Source organism: Diplodia seriata (genome assembly GCF_021436955.1).
Source record: "Diplodia seriata strain FDS-637 chromosome Unknown scaffold_4, whole genome shotgun sequence".
Taxonomy (NCBI): domain Eukaryota; kingdom Fungi; phylum Ascomycota; class Dothideomycetes; order Botryosphaeriales; family Botryosphaeriaceae; genus Diplodia; species Diplodia seriata.
Window position 1 is genome coordinate 2,749,366 of NW_027117311.1, and position 21,276 is coordinate 2,770,641.

At 56.7% G+C, this 21,276-nt stretch overlaps 6 protein-coding genes across 6 annotated transcripts; 1 reads left to right on the top strand and 5 right to left on the bottom strand.

Annotated features, from left to right (window-relative positions):
- Positions 1-1,944: 1,944 nt before the first annotated feature.
- Positions 1,945-4,299, bottom strand: SLS55_004708 (uncharacterized protein; the record flags this gene model as incomplete). The annotated part of the gene is made up of 1 exon (XM_066776164.1): positions 1,945-4,299. The coding sequence occupies one exon, from the start codon at positions 4,297-4,299 to the stop codon at positions 1,945-1,947; it is 2,355 nt and encodes a 784-aa protein (XP_066634045.1).
- Positions 4,300-11,755: 7,456 nt separating this feature from the next.
- Positions 11,756-12,631, bottom strand: SLS55_004709 (uncharacterized protein; the record flags this gene model as incomplete). The annotated part of the gene is made up of 1 exon (XM_066776165.1): positions 11,756-12,631. One exon carries the CDS (start codon positions 12,629-12,631, stop codon positions 11,756-11,758), a length of 876 nt encoding a protein of 291 aa, XP_066634046.1.
- A 333-nt stretch (positions 12,632-12,964) lies between these two features.
- SLS55_004710 (uncharacterized protein) lies at positions 12,965-14,424 on the bottom strand (the record flags this gene model as incomplete). The annotated part of the gene is made up of 2 exons (XM_066776166.1): positions 12,965-14,193; positions 14,247-14,424. 2 exons carry the CDS (start codon positions 14,422-14,424, stop codon positions 12,965-12,967), a joined length of 1,407 nt encoding a protein of 468 aa, XP_066634047.1.
- A 355-nt stretch (positions 14,425-14,779) lies between these two features.
- Positions 14,780-16,245, bottom strand: sin4_1 (Mediator of RNA polymerase II transcription subunit 16; the record flags this gene model as incomplete). Its single annotated transcript, XM_066776167.1, has 5 exons — positions 14,780-15,282; positions 15,475-15,606; positions 15,668-15,949; positions 15,997-16,107; positions 16,158-16,245. 5 exons carry the CDS (start codon positions 16,243-16,245, stop codon positions 14,780-14,782), a joined length of 1,116 nt encoding a protein of 371 aa, XP_066634048.1.
- Positions 16,246-17,430: 1,185 nt separating this feature from the next.
- Positions 17,431-18,047, bottom strand: sin4_2 (Mediator of RNA polymerase II transcription subunit 16; the record flags this gene model as incomplete). Its single annotated transcript, XM_066776168.1, has 2 exons — positions 17,431-17,860; positions 17,911-18,047. The coding sequence occupies 2 exons, from the start codon at positions 18,045-18,047 to the stop codon at positions 17,431-17,433; spliced, it is 567 nt and encodes a 188-aa protein (XP_066634049.1).
- A 1,101-nt stretch (positions 18,048-19,148) lies between these two features.
- Positions 19,149-20,925, top strand: SLS55_004713 (uncharacterized protein; the record flags this gene model as incomplete). The annotated part of the gene is made up of 2 exons (XM_066776169.1): positions 19,149-19,362; positions 19,418-20,925. 2 exons carry the CDS (start codon positions 19,149-19,151, stop codon positions 20,923-20,925), a joined length of 1,722 nt encoding a protein of 573 aa, XP_066634050.1.
- Positions 20,926-21,276: the final 351 nt, after the last annotated feature.

Below are 21,276 nucleotides of genomic sequence, written 5' to 3' on the forward strand. Positions count from 1 at the left end.
GCGAAAAGGGCCGAAAGAACGCGACAGGCGGAAAAACAGCAGTCAGGAGAGAGAAAAGCAATGCAAAGGCGCCACGCGCCTCCGCACTTGCAGCTGAACTTCCTCGTTCGTATGCGCAAGAGCTCGGTCGTATCTACGCGCGTACCCTATGCAGCTAACCGAGCTTCGGGAACGGAGATCAGACCAACGGGAAGTGGGAACCTTAAAACACGAGGAGGGGCAGAGGGGCGCGAAAATCGTCAACGATAGACACGCATACACGAGACTGACACAGACACCCGAAGAAGAGGAGACCCACGAGAATTAAAAGAACAGAGTCAACAGCATCCACAATTCTTCCGTCCGGCTCCATACATCCCCACAGCGAGCGGACGGAGAAACTGTAGATTCGCCGTCCGCTGCGTTCGAAGATATGCAAAGTGTTTACGTGGAAGCTCCTTCTCTAGGCGAGAGGTCGCAGAAGACGGTCCATCCCCCCCAAGGGTCCAATCAATACGCGACGGCGACGTACGCCAGGCAAGCGACGCGAAAGAATCTCCCCTGCTGTCCCTCCAATCACAAGCCTCGACATGCAGAACATCATGACTTGCCGCATTCGCTTCCTTCGAGAACCCGTTTATTTGTTCCCTTTCCCCCCACTCCGCTGCCCGCCTCGTCGGAAGACTGTGGAGACAGGGAGTCGGGAGGTGAAAGGTGGGAAAATCCAACAACGGCGGCAGCGGAGACGAGGCGGAACAATACCATCTGAGACGCGTCGATGCCCAGTTTCAGCAACATGGGGCTGGCAACGGCACACGTCATTTGAAACCGTGGCTGCGGCTCTACACTAACCCCGAGCAGCAGGTGGTCCACCGCTATACTGAGCTTCTCACTGCAGATACCAGTAGTTTGCACGAAAAGGTATAGTATGTTTTGTCCAACACGCCTTGCCTACGTAGCGTATAAGACGCTTAACCTAGGACTTTGATCATAGCTGTTCAGAATCAGGAAACCCGAATCGAACGCGTGATTCCCAATTCCTCCCTATTCCTCCCCAAGACCCCTAGTGAAAAAGAAAAGAGCCAATGGCGATGACGATGGTGGTAACGAAGAAGTGGGATTTTTGGATGATATAACGCTGAAAAGGACCAGGAGAATTAGACAATTAGCTACTTGGCGTGCGCGTGGTTGTGATGACGACGACAACGTGATGATAGAGAGTCATGTCAAACATTGTCACCGTTCCCACTTTCCCCCATCTTCATTTCTCGCTCTCAGCTCCCTCCGTTGTGCGTGAGAAAGAAGATAAACAATTGAGAAAAAAACTCTTCCTTCTCCTCCTCCCTCCATCGCTCCTGCTTAAGAAGACCCCTCTCGCTCCCTCTTCAGAACGCTTTCAAATCAAAATCCAAACGACAACAACAATGGCCCACAAAGCAACAACCGACGTGAAGTAGCTCTTCAGATGGTTGGCGTGCAGTTGCTACATATCCGTCGGTGCCGTGGTTTTTCGCAAGCTGGCTCGTGAAAAATCACAAACATGACAACAGGCGCAAGAATAGCGGAGGGTATCTGTAACGACTGCGAGGCGCCATCAAGGCAAACGCATGGCACCTCTGAGAGAGCTATCAAAGTACGAAAGGCGAGACGGAAATAGGAAAATGGCGACAATGGCCAAATATCGACAAGAAAACACATAGCTGCTGCTCGTGCTGCTGCTGCTGCAGAAGCAGCAGTGGCAGGTGGGTATTGAGATGCTGCGCTAGGCGACATGGGAGAGAAGCGAATAAGAATGAATGCCTGGCGCTCGTCCACACCAACTGTTGGTCGGTGATGGCGTGGCCGGTAGGAATGCTGCGTCCGAATCTCAGCCTCGGCGCCGGTGTGGTATGGCCCAGCTGCTGCGGCAAGAGGCGGGACGAGATGATCAGGATGATTTTATAACTTTGTTTTTGGTTGGTGCTTTTAGAACTTCAACCAACTCATGTCTTGGTTGCCAATAGCCTTCTGCCTCTCTTCGTCCGAGGGGATCGTGGATGGCACTCCCCTCGGGAAGACCGTTAGAGTGCTCTCACGGCCAGCGGCGGGTGCAGGCATCTTGGCAGTGTCGGGATGCAAGCTAGGCGGATACAATGAGTTGGTCCCGTCCCTAGGATAGTACGAGCTCGTGCCATCGTTGGGATAGTAGGAGCTGGTACCGTCACCAAAAGGCATTTCGCTTTGTGGCCGGCTGTCGGGGTAGAGACTGCTAGGTGCTCTGTTGTTCCACGCGCTACCTTCGATAGGCGTCCAGGTTTGTTGTCCGTCAGTGTGAGACAATCTCTTCGAATCAAAACTCGAGATTGTGCTGACACTGCCCGCACGTGCCAGCTCGGCACGCATGGGCGTACCCACTCCCATGCCGCGACTAGAGAGATCCTCGCGGGAGTTGCCGATGGTTGGGCTTCCAGTCATGATTTGACTAACTTTGTTGCCGTCGAATTGGTGGTTTGCGAAGCTAACGTCCAGAGGCGGCAGCACTGAATGGGGGTTGGCGAACTTGGGAGGCTGGCTCAGATAGCGCGAGTTGGTGTCGTACACTGACTGACTCAGGTCACTAAGTCGAGACGACCGATCATAAGGCTCATTGGCCAGGTTGGTAGCTTCGTTGTTAGCGAAGTAGCGACTCCATCCCGAGCTCCGGCTCCGGTCGGGCTTCTCATCGGCAACAGCCGCAGGCGGAGGTTCTACCATGGGGTTCTGGACGCTGTACGGGGGCGCTGCTCCAATGGGCGACATTTCGTGCGATTCGGTGTAGGCAAATGGCGTCTTCTTTGACACTAGACCAGCCGTGCTGGCATCGCTTGGCAAGCCGCGAGTGTGCGTCTTGGGCCCCTTTGCGCCGTTGCCGAACTTGCCAGAGATGATGGCCAATGACGTTTGGGATGCGTTGTTTTCCTGCATGTAAGGTGGTGCCGCAGGTGTTGGTGGGTATGCGCCAAATTGGCTGACACCCCTGTCCGCAAAGCTGAGACGATCCTTCTCTCCACCCTTCTCTGCGCTAAGAGCCCTCTGCTTCTTCTTCCTGCAGCGGAGAATGAGAAGAATGATGACAAGAATGGCGGCGAGTCCAAAGATGGTTCCGAGGGTGGCTCCCAGCACGGTCATCATGCGGTTCTTGTGGTCCTCGTCGGAGTTGGACGAAGATGCGGCCGAAGTGGAGGACCCTGCTGCAGAGGAAATCCCAGAAGCAGTTGCGGAAGCAATGGCGGATGCGACGGTGGAGGAAGCAGCCGCGAGTGAAGACGACGATGTTGCCGACGAAGTCTTCGAGGAATGTGAAGAAGAAGAGCTCGAGTGAATCTTAGTAGGTACCTGGCTGCCGTAGAAGAGTTCGGTCGAGTTCATCCAGGTATTCTCCCGTTCGTCAAAGATAGCAATAGGATCATCATCGTTGCCGCCGCTGATAATTGCACGACCCTTGGAGTCCTGGGCTATGGAAGCGCCAGAACGGGGGGTGTCGGGAGCGAGGGAGCTGTTGTAGGAAGGCCAGTCGCTCAGAGACAGATCTCTCTTCCGCTTTGCGCCAACGGCCTGTCCGGTTTCAACCTCGGCTCCGCCGGCCCCCAGCAGAGCAAGCCTCGTGACCTCGTTGGGGGAGGCACCAAGGTTGTACTGTTCGAGCACCTTGCTGCCATCATCACCATCGACCAAAGTGCATTTTGTCGTGGTTTGGTCAACAATGGCCGTGGGAAGCTGTACATTGAGGTTTTCCCAGCCGTTTTCGACGCTAAACTTGAAGACCTGGGTCTGTGCTGCACCACCTCCGAGCATGAGTGCATGACTGTCATCCCAGGGAAGTAAGATGGGAGAATTGACGTTGGGTGCACCTCCAGAAGGGTAAGAGGCGACGCTGTACGGTTCGGCCGTGTTGATGGTGTACGTTCCAGACGATGTTCCGGTGTCTCCGGTCACCGTGGTACCGGCGTAGACTAGGATCTGGGACGAAGCTTCCAGGTAGGCGGCGCCGTGGTTGACCCTGTTGGCCAAGATGGTGTCGGTGGGGGAAAGCCATTCCCAGTCCTTGGCGGCGAAGTCGTACTTCATGAGGCCTGGGTAGTTTTCGCTAGCATCAACGGTGCCTCCAACAACGAACAGGGCGCCTCCGCCGTACACACACTGTGCGCCGGTGGCCGAGACGTTGTACTTCAGCGTCTTCCATTCCGCGTCCTCGGTCAAAGATATGGATTGGAAGGCATCCGGCGAGTAGGCGTAGAGCGTGTTCTCGTGGACGACGGAGCAATGGTTTTTGAGCGCCACATCGGGTTTGGGCGGCGTCATGGTAATAATGGAGCGAGCGTTAGGTTATAGGTAATGAATGAGTGTGGGAGCGGTGCTTGAGGTGGTTGGTGTGTGAGAAGAGAGCGACGTGGTGAGATACTCGAGACGTCCAAGGCGCGAGAGAATCCCTAGTATGCGGCTTGCGCAACCATTGCGGTGGTCCAGGCTGGTGCGATAGATACGGTCCTTCCGGCAGGATGGGCAGCGACTGGAGCGCGCGGTTCCTTTTCCTCCCAGCAACGACGAAGATCCAGCCTCACACAGTACACACCTGATCCACAGCCTGGTTCCTCCACAGTCCCAGCGAAACGGCCGTCAGTCGGAAACGCGGCGCGCGTTTGTCCTGGGGAGCGTTTCCGTTTGGATCCCGTCCAGAAGCGGCAATAAGGGGAGGGTCGGCGCAACGACAGACGGGTAGCACGAGGAGCGTTGTGCACAGCGACGGGAGTGTGTCAAGAGGCCAGCCGGGGCTGAGACAGTCGGGAAGTGGTTCGGACGGAATGGGTCCAGAAAGGCGCCGGGGTGCAGGTAGGGAAGCGCTGGGTCGGCGAGGGCGGGGTGTTAGAGAACGAAACACGGGCAAGCCTGCGCGGGATGCGAACTCTGTCAAAGAGCGTGGGGGAGCTACACGGCTCGCGGTGGGGAGAAAGAGTGTGAGTCTGGGACTTGACAGCGTCGTCGACGGGTCGGTCGTCGGGAGCGGGAGAGAGGCGCGGCGAGGAGGCAGCGCGCAGGCGGCTCGCGTTTGGCAGGCAGTTATCGTGCGATGCGCCGCCCGGGCGGCGTGACAGTGCGGTGCGCAAGCTGGGGACAGGCCGCACGCACGCACGCACGCTCGTAAGAGACAGGGGACGTGTGGTCTTCAGAGAAGAGCGCGGGAGGCAGCCGACGGCCTGAGCGCGCGGCGCTTTCGGGCGCGCCCAGGGTGCAGAGAACACGCCCCACTACGGCGGTGCGCTTTGAAACCAGGTACCGGCTGGAGATGCTCATGCGCCGCCGCGAATGGGCGTGCAAGAGCCCTACGCAGCAGCAGCAGCAGCGACGCAGTGGCAGCGCGGCGGCGAGTCTCTGGCTCTGTGCCTGGGGCCCAATTTCCCAGGCCGGGGCGCGCTTCAGATCGACGCGGCGCGCGACGGCGCATTGGGAAGCGTGTCCGCCGGGCTCGCGCGCGCATCCTCCTCCACGACGGGCTCGCGTCTGATGGCCAGGTACAGTTCATGCGCCGGCGAGGGCGAGAGCAGCGCGCACGCGAAGGCGGATGAAGCGCGCGATGACGAAAAAGCCGGCCGTAGCCATGGCCGCCGCTGCAGCTGCATCGTCGCTTCCGGGCCTCAGGGGCGCCTGCACAGGCTAGCGCGGCGCCTGAAACAAGCCCGCGCTGCTTGGCAGGCACGGGTCGGGCGCAGGCTCCGCGGCTGCCAGGCACCGCGGATCTGTGCCGAGTGGACCGCGGTCGCCCGTCGTGATTCGCCTGCGCGCCAGCAGCACCACCACGCCCAAACCCAACTCTCCAGCATAAGAAACACCTATACCACGCCTGCTATCTCGCACCACGCTCAAGTATCACCGGCGCCCGCGTCGCCCGGAGCGCTGCCTATCCGCGCCGATCGCCGGTGTGCCACCACGACGCTGCCGTCACATCGCCTGCTCATCTATTCGTCGCCAGCTGCCGAAGCGCGCGGCCTGCCGAGACACCAAGCTCGTCACCTCCACTCGCCCTCGCAGCCTTCCGACTGGCTGGTCACGCCTGGTCAGAGCTGGCTGCGATCTGGCATGCCTCTCATTCCTGGCCCGTCTCCACCATGACACGCAGTTGCGGGCACCCACCCGCCCAATTTCCCTGTCCACCACCACTGTCCCAGGGTCCACCCCGCCGCTTCGCCCTCGCAGCCCTCCAGAAATGCGTTGCCATCCTTTGTTCGTGCCGATGACATCAGCTGGGCCAGCAGTGGAACGCTGCGCCGATGCTCGAGCGGCCAAATTCCGATCGACCCTCGTCCAATTTACCGGCCGGCCAGCCTCACCTGCTCACTTTTCCTGCCCGATAACGGCACCGATTGGCCTCTGCCAACAAACCTCATGAAATTGCTTCCCCAGTTTTTGGCGTTTTTGGGGTCCGGCTGTTCCTGCACGCGCTCTCATTTCTCAGCAGCTCCTAAAGCAACCCCATGGTTTCCCGCCACCCGGGCAACTGGAGAGGTGTAGCTCCGGTCTTTGGCTAGGCCAGGGCCAGTGCCAGGGTCCCCGATGTCTTCGCACCACCACGTGGTCCGGTCTCGTTGCTGGCCCCCAACACTACATGTCCCATGCTGCTCATCTTTCAGGCAATGAGGCGCCTATCTTTGTTTCCAGAAGGATGTAATCTGCGCTTCAAGATTGTCCGAGGATATCGCGGAAGTCCTGATGCTTGGCTCGAAATTGCGCAGGTCCCCTGGACTCAATGCGCGCCAGACGGGAATGCAGCTCTTCGTTAGAAGACGATCCCCGGTTACAACGTTCAATTTAGAAGCACCAACGCTGGGAGTGACGCAAGAACTCCTGCCCGTCGGATCGATCCTGACGGCGTCGACGCTGTCTGCATCGTCATCGAGACGATAATCGACGATGGATAGAATGCAAAGCCCGTTGAGTGATATTTCACCGTGGCTATCATTTCCTCTTCAGGCTGCTTTAGAAGCTTTCCCAAGCGGCGCCACAACGCAGGCTAGAGGTAAGGTTTTCCTTGTCTAGCATCCAACCCTTCAAATCCTTTCGGGACCCCACGCTCTCTGAGTTCTCTTAGCTTGCATTAGTGCAAGTTGCGTGCCACTTCCGGAGGACTTCCGAAGCTCCGCAGGGTGTTAGCCCGTCAAACTTTACCCGCCACGGAGCAGATCGAACTGAACGTCACGTGAACTTCGAACACTCCCCGAACAGAACCTCCCAGTGTTTAGCATTTTCGATCAGGTCTACGCATCGATATCGATTGCCGGATAATGTGGAAAAGAATTACGATATGGTCGGCATCATCTCACGAATCCCGGCGCCGCTGGAGCGCATTTTGCGCATACTAATTCCATGATAATTCATGAAGGCACAATTGAACCACCGAGTAAGTGGTCGCCTAGAGCAATCAGACATGCTCAGGCTTCAAAGTCAGAGCATGCACCAATGTGGGGAAGCTTCTCGCCTCGTCTTTTCCTCAAGGGTATAGACGTAGCATCTACAATTGCCCGCTCAACCTCCAGTGGTCCAGCTCACACAGCTTACACTAACGATGGCCGTAGTCAATGACGATGGTTACTCTTGCGATAGATCTCGCCACTTCTGGTAGCTCGTGCGCTCAAACAGGGTATCCGACGCAGGTTCTGCTGAATATAAAGTACAAAAGACTTTATTTATATTCAATGGTTAGTCCAACAAACTCTCTTAATATGTACACAGGAGACATCCCGACACCATAAGAACACGAGAACTCCTGTCCGGTACAACCTCCGTTCATCTATCCTGAGCTGAGTGTTGTGACGCGATTTGAGATGCACGTTTGCGCACCGGCTCTCCGCAACCGCAGCCGTAGCTGCCAGTGTCTCGGTTACATTGAGAAAACACTATTGTCCCGAAATGGACCATTGCGGCGATGCCCCCTGGAACTCTAACGGACAAGCTTCGAAACTCCAACTTTAGACGAATAGGAGGCAAGATGGAAGGAACTCTGAAGTCGTCCTGTCCACGGACCCTGGAAAGCAAGCCCTCCAACAGCCTGACCATCTCGCCATTGCGGTGTGCACAGAGAAAGAGGCAAGAGGTATATGATCTCCTTCATATCAAACCACAGACCACGTTGCGTCCCTGCACCTTAATTGCGGCACGCACACCCTCCGTCGGAAATGATTCTCCCCCCTAAAAAAGATAATGGGCGGACCGACACGTCCGCGAGCCTTGGCAATATGGCCTTGGCATTATGCGATAGGCTCATAGTGTCCAACACCACTCTACGTGGCTTTCTAAATTTCGACCAATGAAGGGCGACTGTGCTTTTCTTCTTTGATTCTTCTCCTTCTCCATACAGACGACAAGGGGCGGGGGCTTGGGCGCGAATGGATGGAATGGGAAACTATGCCGAGATCCACCTACCCCCGTTTGAGCGGAGCGGCATGATGTGCGTGGGTGGTGGGATTCACGGCTGGAGGGGGGGCGACTTGCGCATTGGAAGGTAACATTTTTGGCGTTGTGGAGACGGTCCGTGCTCTTCAGCGTGGTTGTGGCGGTGGATGCGATTGCAGATGGTCAGGTGGAAGTGTTGATATTGGCGGGTGCATGTATAGCAGCGAGAGGGCCAGAACTTCGCATGCGGACGTGAGCGATCAACCGCCCCCCTCCGATCAGTCGCTATGCTATGCTATGCTGCGGATCATGCTGTCGTTCCCTTCCTTTCTTCTTCCTTGTTACTCTTGCTCTCTACCTCTCTCTCTATCGCCCTTGAGCGGTGGCGGCGGGGATCGATGCGCTGTGGCGGTGGCGGGTGATCGGATCGGCTTTGCCGAAGGGGATGGTGGCGGTCTCTAGTTCGCTTCGAGCCGGTGGACCCCTTTTCTTTTGGTGTTTTCCCCTGTTGCCTCCCCAACCGCATGCCGCTCACGTTAATTGGCGTGTCTTTGTTGTTCTGTGGTTTGCTACGTTCGATGGGGGCGCGTGCAGAGCTCGTGCAGCCGCGCCTTTCCATTCGGCTTAGCCGAACTTGCTACCAAACCGAATCCAGGACATGGAAAGCGTTGACTTGGGTGTACCCGAGCCCGATCTTGTAGCCGACAGTCTTCCATTCAACGAGCAAGATGTCGCATAGCGGATGAAGCGGTGGAAATCCCATCACCAAGGTGTTGTCGGAGCTTCGGATTTACCGGCTGAGCATTCTCGTGCGGCCTAAAAGGCTCCTAGATCCCAGTGTAAGCCGCCTACCAGCGTGATTTCGGCTCTAGAAGGCATGCCAACGAGAAGAGTATTGGATCGGTTGCGCAGAGCTTTTAGTGACCCTTTAAGGATCATGTCACCCGCCGCATGTCCATCGTCACACAAGCGCCGGCATACTCGAGTTTCCAGGATCTTATGAACAGGTCGCAGCATCTGGAGCTGGCGTAGTCATCCAAACCTCACCACAGTGATTCTCGGTATAAATGCCATGGAGTGTAAGTTCTGCAATCCATCTGTGAGGCCATTCTTCTCGGTGGCTCGAGAAACGGGGTGCGGAAAGGGGATGCCAGACACATCACCATGTTTGTTCACCTTTCTGTGCTCTGAATGAGTGATCCGATCTGCGTTCGCGCCTGGTGTGATCGCGGAACTGTCAGTATAAGCCTTGAAGAGGGGCCTTCCAATTGCTTGATTCCTGCGAAGTCATACCAGTTAGCCAAGGGCGAAGAGCAGTATGTTCTACGCCATATTTCAACCAGTCTCGTTCCAACTTGAAATTTACCCAATCTCCAGATGTCCCCTCTGCAACTGTGGTTCATGGTCCATCGGGGTGTCAAGACAACACTTCATTGACTTTGTGCTGGACAGTGCGATGAGGGAAAGTTGAACACTGCTATCTCGTATGGGCTGGGGCATTCTCACTACGATTCTATAGACTTCTGTCTACTGTAAGCTGCTACAAGCAAGATGGCAGGACTGCGTAGTAATGGTGTAAGGAAAATAAGATGTACCATGGTGCTGAGAAAGTCAAGAAGACGCGGCAACCAATGCCGGCATTGATATTTGAAGATTGGCACCCTGTGTCTAGAAGATTGGATCAAATGTCTTCCGCAGTACGCCCAAGGACCCTTCGAATGCAATAAGGATGTTGCTTTTGTGGTTGGGAATGTCCGCGAAAAGATCTGTGACCGCGTTCGTGTAGTAGTCCCACCAAGGCTTGGCGTTGGGAGCCCAAAACATGTCAGGCAGGTATATCCCATCGAACAAGTCTGTCCTTGGATGACGGAATCACAAGCTCTCCGAAAGTATCCGGTGGCCACGCATGAACCAGCACCTTCACCCGTGAGAACGACGAGCCGATTTGACCGTGCCATTTCTTGTCATTCGCAGTCGCCCATAGCATCGAAGCCATTTCCATGTCGTATTTGGGGATCCCCATATCCAGAGCAAAGTCGTGAGCTCGACGGCATCTGATAGATTTAGGTATTGGATATCCGGTGAGCGGACGTCGCCCCTGCTCTGTGGTATGGCGCATGCATGCCGAATACAGCGGATGAAAGACTGAAGACATCGACCAATGCCAATGCTCATCCTGCGGTTCGTCGTGATTCCCCTTTTCACACGTCTCCAGTCGTGTACAGGCCGATGAAGTCGAACACAAAGCCTTCCGTGGAGCGAATTTGACCCAAGACTCATCGACTGGTCGTTTCCTGAATCATCCTGCCGTGATGAATGACACGTATCCCCAGACTTGCCTGTAAGTCGGAAGGCGCAATCGTATCCACTTCAAAATAAACTTTCCTCTTGTCAATGCACCACCTCTAACGCAATAAAGTGACAAAAGATGCACCTGTTCTCTCTTTGCGTGACTGCGCCTTGTCCGCCGACCAGTTTCCGAAGTGCGATACGCTCTCTTCACCAAAGAGATCGGATTTTCCGGCAGACTCCACAGGTAAACAGGTTCCCAAGACGACGGAGATACATAGTGGGGCTTGGAACACGCCATTTTCCAACAGACGTGCTTGGGTTGCTACGCAACCGGAGATGTGTGAGGCTCAAGGCCATCGTTGTCCTAAGGAAACACGTAATATTTGGCCGGCGCCGCGGAAATCGCCATAGTGATCCTCCTGATAAACGGGCGGGATGGAACTCGGGACATCACTCCAACATCGAGGCTTCAAGTTCGAGGTCATAGCTCGGCGACAAGAGAGGGATATTTGCGTTAAGGAGCCGTCATGCAGGGCGCGCGAATGAGGCTAAAGCAGACGTTGTCGAGGGCGTCCAACGGTCCGAAGAGAGGGGCACCTTGGTGTAAAGGCTAATCGCAGCCTCGTGCTGCCATGGCGTCAGTTGAAGCGCTAGTTAAGCGACGAGCATGGGTGTAGCGCATCTGACGTACCAATCGCAAGCCTTAGCCTCGTCACACGTGAACGCCGTTACGCCGGGCCAAGGCCTTCACGCCCGACGCTCCCGCATGTAGCGAAACTCAGCTGCAAATGTCTTTTGGAGACGAAGGAAGGATCCATGGGTGCGGCCCTTCCTTTCACAGTCGGAACCAACTCCGTTTAGGTCCGATTTCTCAGGCACAAGGTCAATCCCTGACGTAAAAGAGGAAAGAACGAGTTTCCACCAGACGACGTTGCGAGGGAGGGTGTACTTTGACGGAAGAGCAGCGAGGACGTGTGTGAGAACCGTAAATTCCGAGGGTCGTTGCCGGCTACGCCCATGACCCCAAACACCTAGACACCTAGACACCGTGACACCTTGTTTGCTTTCCTTGCAGTTCTTTTCACCTCCTTCCCTCCCCCACGACATCCCATCCGTCGAACAGCTTTACAGCACCCTTCTCATCCAGCGCAACCACATCTCCCCGCACCACCTTCACGCCCTTCGCCCTGATACCCCCCACCAACACCTCCAGAACCGCCTTTTTCTCCTCCCAACATCCCTCCACCAGGTCAGTCCAGCTGACGCAGACGGTCCTCATTTCCTTTGCCGAGTCCAACACCCCAACCAGCCTCTTCGCCAGCCTCAGCATGTCCGCACACCGTCCCCTGTCCATGACCTGCCTGAAGAACGGCACCTCGGCTTCCAGGCCGAACTCGAAGCCGCCTGCCCCGGCTTCACGAGCGTACGAGGGCGCCTTGGGGAAATCCCAGTCGAGCAGCACGCCCAGGTTACGGATGCGACGCAGCTGCGGAAGGTGCGCCAGGCGCTGGAAGTGCGGGTCCGCCAGCGGCGCCGGCGGGTTGAGCATGACTCGGAAGCGGGCGACGCGGTAGAAATGATCGAGCGCCTCGCACGCCAGCATCCGGCACGTCAGCAGCAGCGCCCGCGGCGGCGGCCGGTGCGACAGCGCGCTGATGGCTGTGTTCGGCCCCAGCGGGTATGAGAGCGTTTGCGCCGGCGTCAGGTAGCCGTAGATGAGAGTACGCAGTTCCAAAGGGAGCCGCAGCAGCGGCGACGTCGTGATTGTTGCTGCTATCCCCGGGTCGACGGATGGTGGTTCGGGTTGTTCGATGGGCAGTTGTGTCGGAGCATGGTGGGTTGGGTCAAGTGGTGAAGGGGAAAGTGACGTTGATGGTGGCGTTGACAGTGACGTCGAGAGCGAGGAGCATCCTTCGATGGCGCTGGGAGCAGCAGGCAGAGTCTGGACAGCGGCCATGGTGACAGCTGATGATGAGATGATTGTGTTCGGTTGTGGGAGTCTCGGGTGAAAGAAAAGCAGAGGTGGAGAGAAGGCCCGGGGAGGTTGTGGACCCTTGGGTGCTCCGTCATCGCGGAGGTGAGCCGACTGCGCCACTTGCCGAATTAGGAATTTATCTGCATGCCGATCACGCCGGAGGCAAAATCCATGAATGTCTTAGCTTCTGGAACACTCGATTCATTAACACGAGTCGTGCCAGCAGCACGCGAATCGAGCCGCAGAAGGGCATCGAGTGCCTGTATTGCGCGTGTGGGGACAGCGGTGTGTGCCGGTTCCGAGTCGGCTCCAAGTTCAAGCGGCCAGCTGCTTCTCCCTCATCTCCAAGGAACTGTTCATTCCGACAATGCATCTGACCAGGTCCCAATCCCCGTCCTCCCCCACCCAGTCGCACACCACAATCCCCGTGCTGCCGTCTCCACGGCTTGCGTCACAATGATGCCTCATGCACAGATACTCTATCATCGCCGGGTTGAGCTTGGCTGCAATTTTCTCCGGCCAGCACCCCTTCTTCCAAAAGTTGCTCGCGCTCAGGAAGTTCAAATATAACGGTTCGGGAGGCACGGGGTTAACCGCGTCCGTAGTGATGCCAGGGATTGGGCAGACCAACTCGGCAGCACGGACCAGATGTTCCTCCGCATACTTGGTCTTGATCTGGATGTTCTCCGTTTCGAGCACCTCGCAAAAGTCTTGAACGCGCACCATGCCGTGTGTATCGTCTGGTGTGTTGTAGGCCCAGTCCTCGGCATCCAGTCCCCAGCCCATGCCGTTGTGTTCAGTCTTCAGTCTGTCATCGATGGCAAAGCGACGCATTAGTACCAGCTTGCCGCGCACCTCGCCCAGCTTGGGGATGCGCGGCTCTGTATACCACCAGTTGGGGTCTTCATTCGCATAATGGTCGTGAAGGATCATGCTGAGCTGCTGGTCGGTTGCGTGGCCAGTGCCCTCGCGCTTCAAGCTGACTATGATTGTCTCGGACGGATTGTGGTCGAGAAAGTCGCGTATGTCGTGGATGAGACCACGCAAATGCTTGGTCCCAGTCAGCGAGATTGGAAAGGCGCCGTGCACGAGGATAAGTCCATCTTTGGATGTATCTTCAGGGTCCTCTGGCTGCACGCGGATGTCGAAGAAGCGCACGCCGTTCTCGAGCTGCTCTTTGGGTGACACGGCTTGGCAGCGCACAGAGGGCAGCGCTCGGTGGCATGTGGGCGTATTGTGTGTACCTGGTATTGAGAGGCCGGACAATGGGGTGACATCGCTCAGTTCGCGCATCCAGCATTGCAGGTTCGCCGACGAGTACACGGCCAGAAAGCTATCCTTGGGGAAGAAAATGCCCGTGTACTGATGCTTCGGGCCAGGCACTAGAGGCGTGAAAGTCTGCGATGCATGGCTATGGGCGGGCTCGATGCGATAGCGCTGGCCATCAGCCTCGATGGTCAGGCGCAGCGTGTGGCTAGTCTCGCGCTCCAGTGGCTTGATATCGGTCGCTTGGCTGCGGAAGGGCTCGAGGCGAATGCTAACATCTACAGCGACGGGTCAGCACAAGTTCCAGGCATCAATGGCAGCCAGAGCTCACCTTGACGAGCAAAGCTCTCGGCGTTTTCAGCAAGCTTCTTGGACGAGGGCGACACCAGCGTGGCCTTCAGGGTGCCCAGGCACCGGGCCTTCTTGGTCCCCGGAGCCTCATAGCGCTCGACGAGTTTCAGGTCGAGGGGAGTCGAGGTCAGGTTTCGGATGGTTAGCGGTGGAGTCATGGCTGGTCGGCGCCGTGAGAACTGCGGCTAAACTGGCGGGCGCCTAGGGCTCAATCGCGCGCACTGCCGCCTGGGGATGCGACGACTGCAGCTCAGGCAAGAGCGAGAGCGAGAGGAAGGAGGCTCGGACTCTGCTCTTTGTCTGTACTCAGGCGCATGGTTGACGCGTGCTGCGCGTACGAGTGCGCGAGAGGCAAGAGGGGCTGACATTGGCTCCTACCCAATCACCGGCGCCCTCAGAGCCGCGCTTGCTCTGCCCAGCCCAGCCCGACCCCAAACGCCGCCGCTCATTTCCCGAACTCGTCGCACCTCACGAACTGCCATTCCTCGCTATGCTATCGATGCCGCCGTCATATCACGTCTTCTTCGTCATGGACCCCATCGCCCACGGGCTCCCACACGCGCATTTGTTCTGCCCGCCCATCCACTCCATGTCCTCCATTTCGCTGCCGCATCTGACGCATCTCCTCCGCACGCCCTCCTTCCTGCTGACCACCACCTTCCGCATGACGTCGACCGTGTTCTTCTCCAGGTATTCCTTCTCCCTCTTGTCTTCGCTCAGCCCGAGCCATCGTAGGTCCCAGTACATTACCTTGGCCGGATCCACCGTGTCAAGCAATTTATCGATGCCATGGGTAAGCAACCGAGTGACGACAGGCATGAGCACGTCGGGGATCTCCGCGCTGATCAGCATTTCCCGCTCCGCCATCCGGCGCCGCTCATCGGTGTACTGCGCCCTGGTGTAACACATGCGCACTTGATTGTCCACCTCGAGCACAAGGGCCGCCATGTGAGGCGGATGCACTGGAGAGCCGATCATGGCCGCCATCAAGCCGTTGAATACAGAGCGATGAATCACTGTCGGCGCATTCTTCATATGCCATTGGCTGATGGTCAGGAGCAGCTGCAGCGGTTGCCGGGTAAGTCGAAAAATTGATCGAGGGAAGCTGCACAGCAGGAGAAACAATCCTGGCGAGCGCCTTTCCTGCACTACAAAGCGCGTTTCCGAGTCAGCAAGTGCATGGGCCATGGATGCCACCAGGAACCTACGCTTCTTCTGGACGAATCCCCTGTCGGCCTCGTGTTTCCTGCATTCATGTGAAAGTTCGATGAGGTCGTTAATCATGTATACCATTAGATCCATGGTCCACCTGAGCAAGCCACTGACAGACTTGGCCGTTTCTTGAGGCAACAGTGCGTTAGTGCCGTGGCGGTTTGGAGCTAAAACGGGGGTAAGACTTACCCATCGTGAAAGATTCCGGGCCGCCGCCTCGGGCATGGTTCGTGGGGATGCTGAGGAGAAATGAGGTGAATCGAAGATTGAGGGTTATCCAAGCAAGTTTGCTACTCAAGTCCCGCGAGCCGTTGGCCGCCATCCCAAGAAGATTCTGTGTGCTGAGGGATCCGCGGAGTACGTTGTTACGGAAAATAGTTTCGAAGGGCTTTTGAGCCGTGTCTTCGGGTGGGTAATCGGCCACAACATTCATGCAATGATGAGTTCCCCTCAAGAACAAGCGTCTCAAGTCTGACAAAAATTAGCATAGGCATATCACACATCGTGTTCAGACCTACTATGGTCCATGTCCGACGGCATGATTGCGAAGAGATCATCGCCGGGCATGTACTGCAACTGAGCAGAACTGTGTTGTAGGACCAACGCTGTGATAGCCGCGTTGATTTTTGCTATGACTTGTGAGCCCTAACGCCTCTGTTGCCATTATATCTGTACTTACGATCGCTTTCTCCGCCATTCAACGAGCCATGATTGAGCTCCATTCTCTTCAATGTGATAGTGCCGTCCGGCTGCAGTAGCGCCAACATGCAGGCGCTCGGCGACAGGACCGCGTGAAGTGCTCGATGATTGTCAGCTACATAATCCACGATATTATTCCGGGGAAACACACCAGGATCGCTTGCTGTAAACGAAAAGCCAGCTTGTGGTAGGGAAGATATCCTGTTCTCATTGGAATCCGCCGTGATGACGTCCATTGTATAGCGGTCTCTGAACTCCACGCCGCCGTTGCTTTGGTAAAGAGCGAATTTCGTGTGGAAATCGAGACTGAATAGCCCCAGCGTAGCACTACCCAGTACAATGTCCGGTATCCGCTTGAGAATCATTTTTTGCTAGAGAGGGTTGGATAAAGAATACACAACGACGTCGGAGTGGGACTTACCCGCTGTCCAGCGGATCCTGGAGCCTTCTTCTTAGCAGTCAATTGCTCAAACCCAGAGTGAAGAGAGTAAGATGAGCTATGCAGCTCCCATCGCGAGATTATACTGAATGGAGGTTGTTGCGAATGGGTCTGGTCCATCAGCGAAGGGATTGGGGCTGGTGTGTGGCAGAAAATGGCCATGACAGTAGGATGCGAAGGAGATGGGCCTGGGTCAGGGCCGGTGGGTATGAAGGAAAGATGGGTAAGCCTTGCAGGGAAAGATAAATTTTGGCTAGCTCCGAGCACGGTATCACTTGCATCGAAGTTGGTACCAAGTGGAGAGCAGTCATCCTCTGCTTTCAGTGGCGAGATGTCGAATGCTGGAGAAGCACTCTTGCCTGGCTGAGCATTCCAATTGATTTTGACGCGATATACGAGAATAGATCCCGCGACGGTATGGGTGGCGAGGAGCAGCGAGTTTTCTAACAAATTAGCTTGGTTTAAAGGTGGAAGGGGAAATACCTACCTGAGTCTGAGGTGAATGAGGCATGAGTGAACGCATCTTTCCCGGAGTTAGATGCTTCGACTTCTGCAGTTGCCTCGTACCATTGTTGATCAGGTTGCTGGAAAAGTAATCGAACTGTACCTCCGCGCGTGAAACAGATGAATGCACCGAGAGACATGCGCGGATGCACAGGATTGTGAGGCTCTTTCCATGGATGGCTTGTCATCCGGTACTGCCATTTGTCTTCATTGCGATCGGCGGACCAGATCATATGGTACTGATAAAGTCAGCAAGTGCAGAGGCTGAAGGTGTGGCAAGTAGAGAAAAAACCAGACCAATAGACCAGCTTCAAGATCGATCATCGTTGGACGATTGGTCGAGCTCCCCACGTGGAATTTCCGGGACGTCTCTGCGCCTATCACGTACCTTGACTTGCTGCGGGGCAACGGGCAGCCAGTGCAAGCCAACAAGAGCGTTAGACTCGCTCTCATGATCCGAGAAAGGCTCTCTCGAGAGCTTCATTCTGTCTGCCGCTTGGGCTGCGGTGTACACAAGGATCCTCCCGGCAGCATCCACAACGGCGAGATCGACGCCGAGATGACCCCAAGAGACATGGACGAGCGGAAACTCTTCATGGACTGAGGGGATGTGAAGCGGAGCCTCGTCTCCCAAGATCCATTTCCCGTCGACGGGATTGCGCTGGAAAGCGCGCAAGTTAACACCGCGTCCATCCCGGGTGATTGAAGCCACACAGCCGCTCTTAGACCACGAGATTTTCCTGCATTCGATCAGCTTGGGCCCCATCTCTTGCAAGCTACGTGGGCTTACTGGCAGCAGCCAGACTCGCCCAATTCATCGAGACGCTGAGCAAGCCTCTTGACGGGCGGCGTCTGTACGGCAATGGGAAGCTGCTCAGCCTCATTGAAAAGATCCATGTACTGATCGTCGTCCATGATCAAAGGCATTCCGCGCGAGGGGTTGTTGCTGGGTGGGCTTGCTTTGCGCTCTGCTCGAGGGCAGTTGGACTCGACGGCAGTGCTAGGCAGCGATCGTTTCCATAGCCGGAGTGATGCAGGCGACCGATGGGAACAGGCAGATGCGAAGCGGGCTGAGGCAGGCCAAGCATGCGGGAAAGGACAGCTAAACGGCCAAAAAGGCAAAGTTGCACGTGAACATGGGGTATCTGGGGCCGTTGACAGTTGCGACAGCGCGAGACAGGCAGGGAGCGGCGGCCCGTCCGAGTGGTGACTAAGACCCGGCTAGCGCACCCGCTAGGCCGTCTTAGGACTGTTGTTCTTGTCGAAGCATCGCGGGCGCGACATCACCGCGCCGGCCGCCAGCTGCCCGCCCCTGGAATAGCCAGCGCATTGCTGCGTCACGCGTGCATCGCTGCCATAGGCGTCAAGGCGACGCGATGCGATCAATTGCGCGGGGTCGGGTGCGCCGTGTTCTGCGGGCAGATGCAAGCGGGCCCGCGCGAGCCAGAGCCAAACCAGGCCTCTGACGGCTCGCCCACGGTCGCAATCCACGCGAACCAAGCAATCCAGCGCCGCCGGAAGGCCAGCCTGGCAGCTTTGTGCTTTGCCGGCGGAAAGTCGCGCGAACAAGCACGGACGGGCCAAAATAAACAGTGCGAGAACCAAGGCCCGGCGTCACTGGCGCCGCCAAGCAACGCCCATCAGCTCACGCCTCGTTCCGCAAACCTCATCCAAACCCCATCCACACCCGCGCCCTGGCTCCTCCCCCCGTCCCTTTCGCTGTGCCTCCCGCACAGCTGCGTCGCAGCCGTCCCGCAGCCTGTTTTGCCGCCTCACCAACCGGCCTGCGCCTCTCGCTCATGACATAAAGGGCCCCGCCTGTCTCGTGCCTGCCGCATTCCCCTCCCACAACCGCGGCCGCCCCGTTCCTGCACAATGGCTTCGGACGCCTATTGTGCAGGCAGCTCGCGCGAGAGCTCGCCTTTGAGCTCGCCGCCGTCATCGCCATGCCCTCCGTCTGACTACGGCTTTCCCTCTCCGCCCCCCTCGCAGGATCCGTCCACCAAAGGTTCACCGCTTCCGGACGCCATGGAGCCCACGCGAGCCTGCGACGATGACGGCCCTCCGCGCAAGAAGAGACGCACCGCCGAACCGAAGCCACGCGTCACCCGCCATTTGAACCTGCAGGAAGATATCGTCGATGAAACGGAACGCGATGCTCTTGATCTACTGCTCAAAGTCCTGCACAAAAAGCGCAAGATCGTGATGATCGTGGGTGCAGGAATCTCGGTCGCAGCCGGCAGTAAGTCCCCCCCAGCTCCCCACGCCGCGTCGAGCACCGCATTGAAACCTCGCAGTTCCCGACTTTCGCTCGTCCAAGGGGCTTTTCAACACGCTAAAGCAGCAGCATAACCTCAAATCGTCGGGCAAGGATTTGTTCGATGCATCTGTGTACAGGGATCCCGACACCACCGCGACGTTTCACGAAATGGTTCGGTCGCTGTCGCAACAAGCCAGGTTGGCCAGGCCCACCGCGTTCCATCAACTCATTGCAACCCTCGCCGACGAAGGCAGATTATTGCGCCTTTACTCCCAAAACGTTGATGGGATCGAGACCTCTCTGAAGCCGCTGGCCACTCAAATTCCGCTGCCGCAGAAGGGGCCTTGGCCGAAAACGGTCCTACTCCACGGAGGGCTGGAGAAGATGGTCTGTGCGAAATGCAACGACGTGACGGATTTCGAGCCCGAGCTTTTCCACGGCCCTATTCCACCCCCTTGCAAGACGTGTGAAGAGGCGGATCAAGTGCGCACTCAGCATGCGGGAAAGAGGAGCCACGGAATCGGGTTATTGCGTCCCCGCATGGTACTCTACAACGAAAATGGCCCGGACGACGAAGCCATAGGTTCCGTGACAACGGCGGATTTGAGGGCACGTCCCGATGCTGTTATTGTTGTTGGGACAACCCTGAAGGTCCCTGGAGTGAGGCGTATCACTCGCGAGATGGTCAACACGGTGAGGGACCGTAAGGATGGATTAACTGTTTGGGTCAACAACGAGCCGGAGCCGAAGGGCGTGGACCTGGAGAACTGTTGGGACTTGGTGGTGCGCGGCCCGTGTGATGCTGTTGCTCGTCAAGCCGCCCTACGCATTTGGAACGACAGGAGCGACGCTATGGCCAAGATCCTTACCGACGAGGAATATCTCGCTGCTAAGCAGAAGCCGAGCCCCGAGGTTCGCATTATGAATTCTCCACGGAAGGACCGCGTCCTTCAGGTGAAGGGCATTCCCACTCCCGCGTCAAGTCCGAAGATTGAGCCGCAGGACCACCTGATCGAGGAAGAAATCGTAGTGGCGTCGAAGCCATGCACTCCATCCAAGAAAGCCACGGCTCAAACAAAGGGCAAGGGCAAGAGCAAAAACATGAGCAACGTCCCTCTTGCTGAGCGACCCAAACCAAAATCTACAAACACGAAGACCACGGCGCCCAGGAAGAAAGCTGCTCCGAAAAAGAAATCAAACGCACCCGCGAAGCCCAATGATAAAATTACGAATGCGTTCAGCGCCTCTAAACCTGCAGCGCAGAACACGCCGGACGTGAAAATCAAGCCGCAGAGGCGGGGAAAAAAGACGGAATCTGGAAATGGCCCTATGGCACCGGTATCGCCGCAGTCGGCCAAGAATAATACGGCGCCTCCCCACAACGACCCACACACGCCCAAGGCCCTCAGCTTGGAGACGAAGCAGATCAAGACAGAAATCAACGCCGACGTGGCGGCTGGAACGGGGGAAGGACCGAACGCGCTGACGGGAACGATTTCCCCAACGGGCTATTATCCAAAAGATATGGAGAAGCTCCTGCACTGACTCGCGAGCTTTGCATGGTTACCAACTACCGGCCGTGGCTTGACATCACGAGGGAAACGAAAACGTGAAGGAGTTGAGTGATTTGCTTGTTTCGTTACTTTTTTCAGTTGAGTTAGGGGGATAGAGGGGCGGTGAGAGTACGGGCTTCGGGGCGTAATTGCTGAAGATGAAGGAATCGATTCGCACGTACCAACGAACACATGGTCAATGGGCCATTCTGCATTTCCACGGCGTACCAGGGGAGGTCACAAAGGCAGGATCCAAATAAGGTCCTCGGAAGGCGGAGAAAATACGGGCTACGTATTCAGTTTTGCATCAAGGGTGGAATGGGGATGAGCAAGTCGGCTTCGA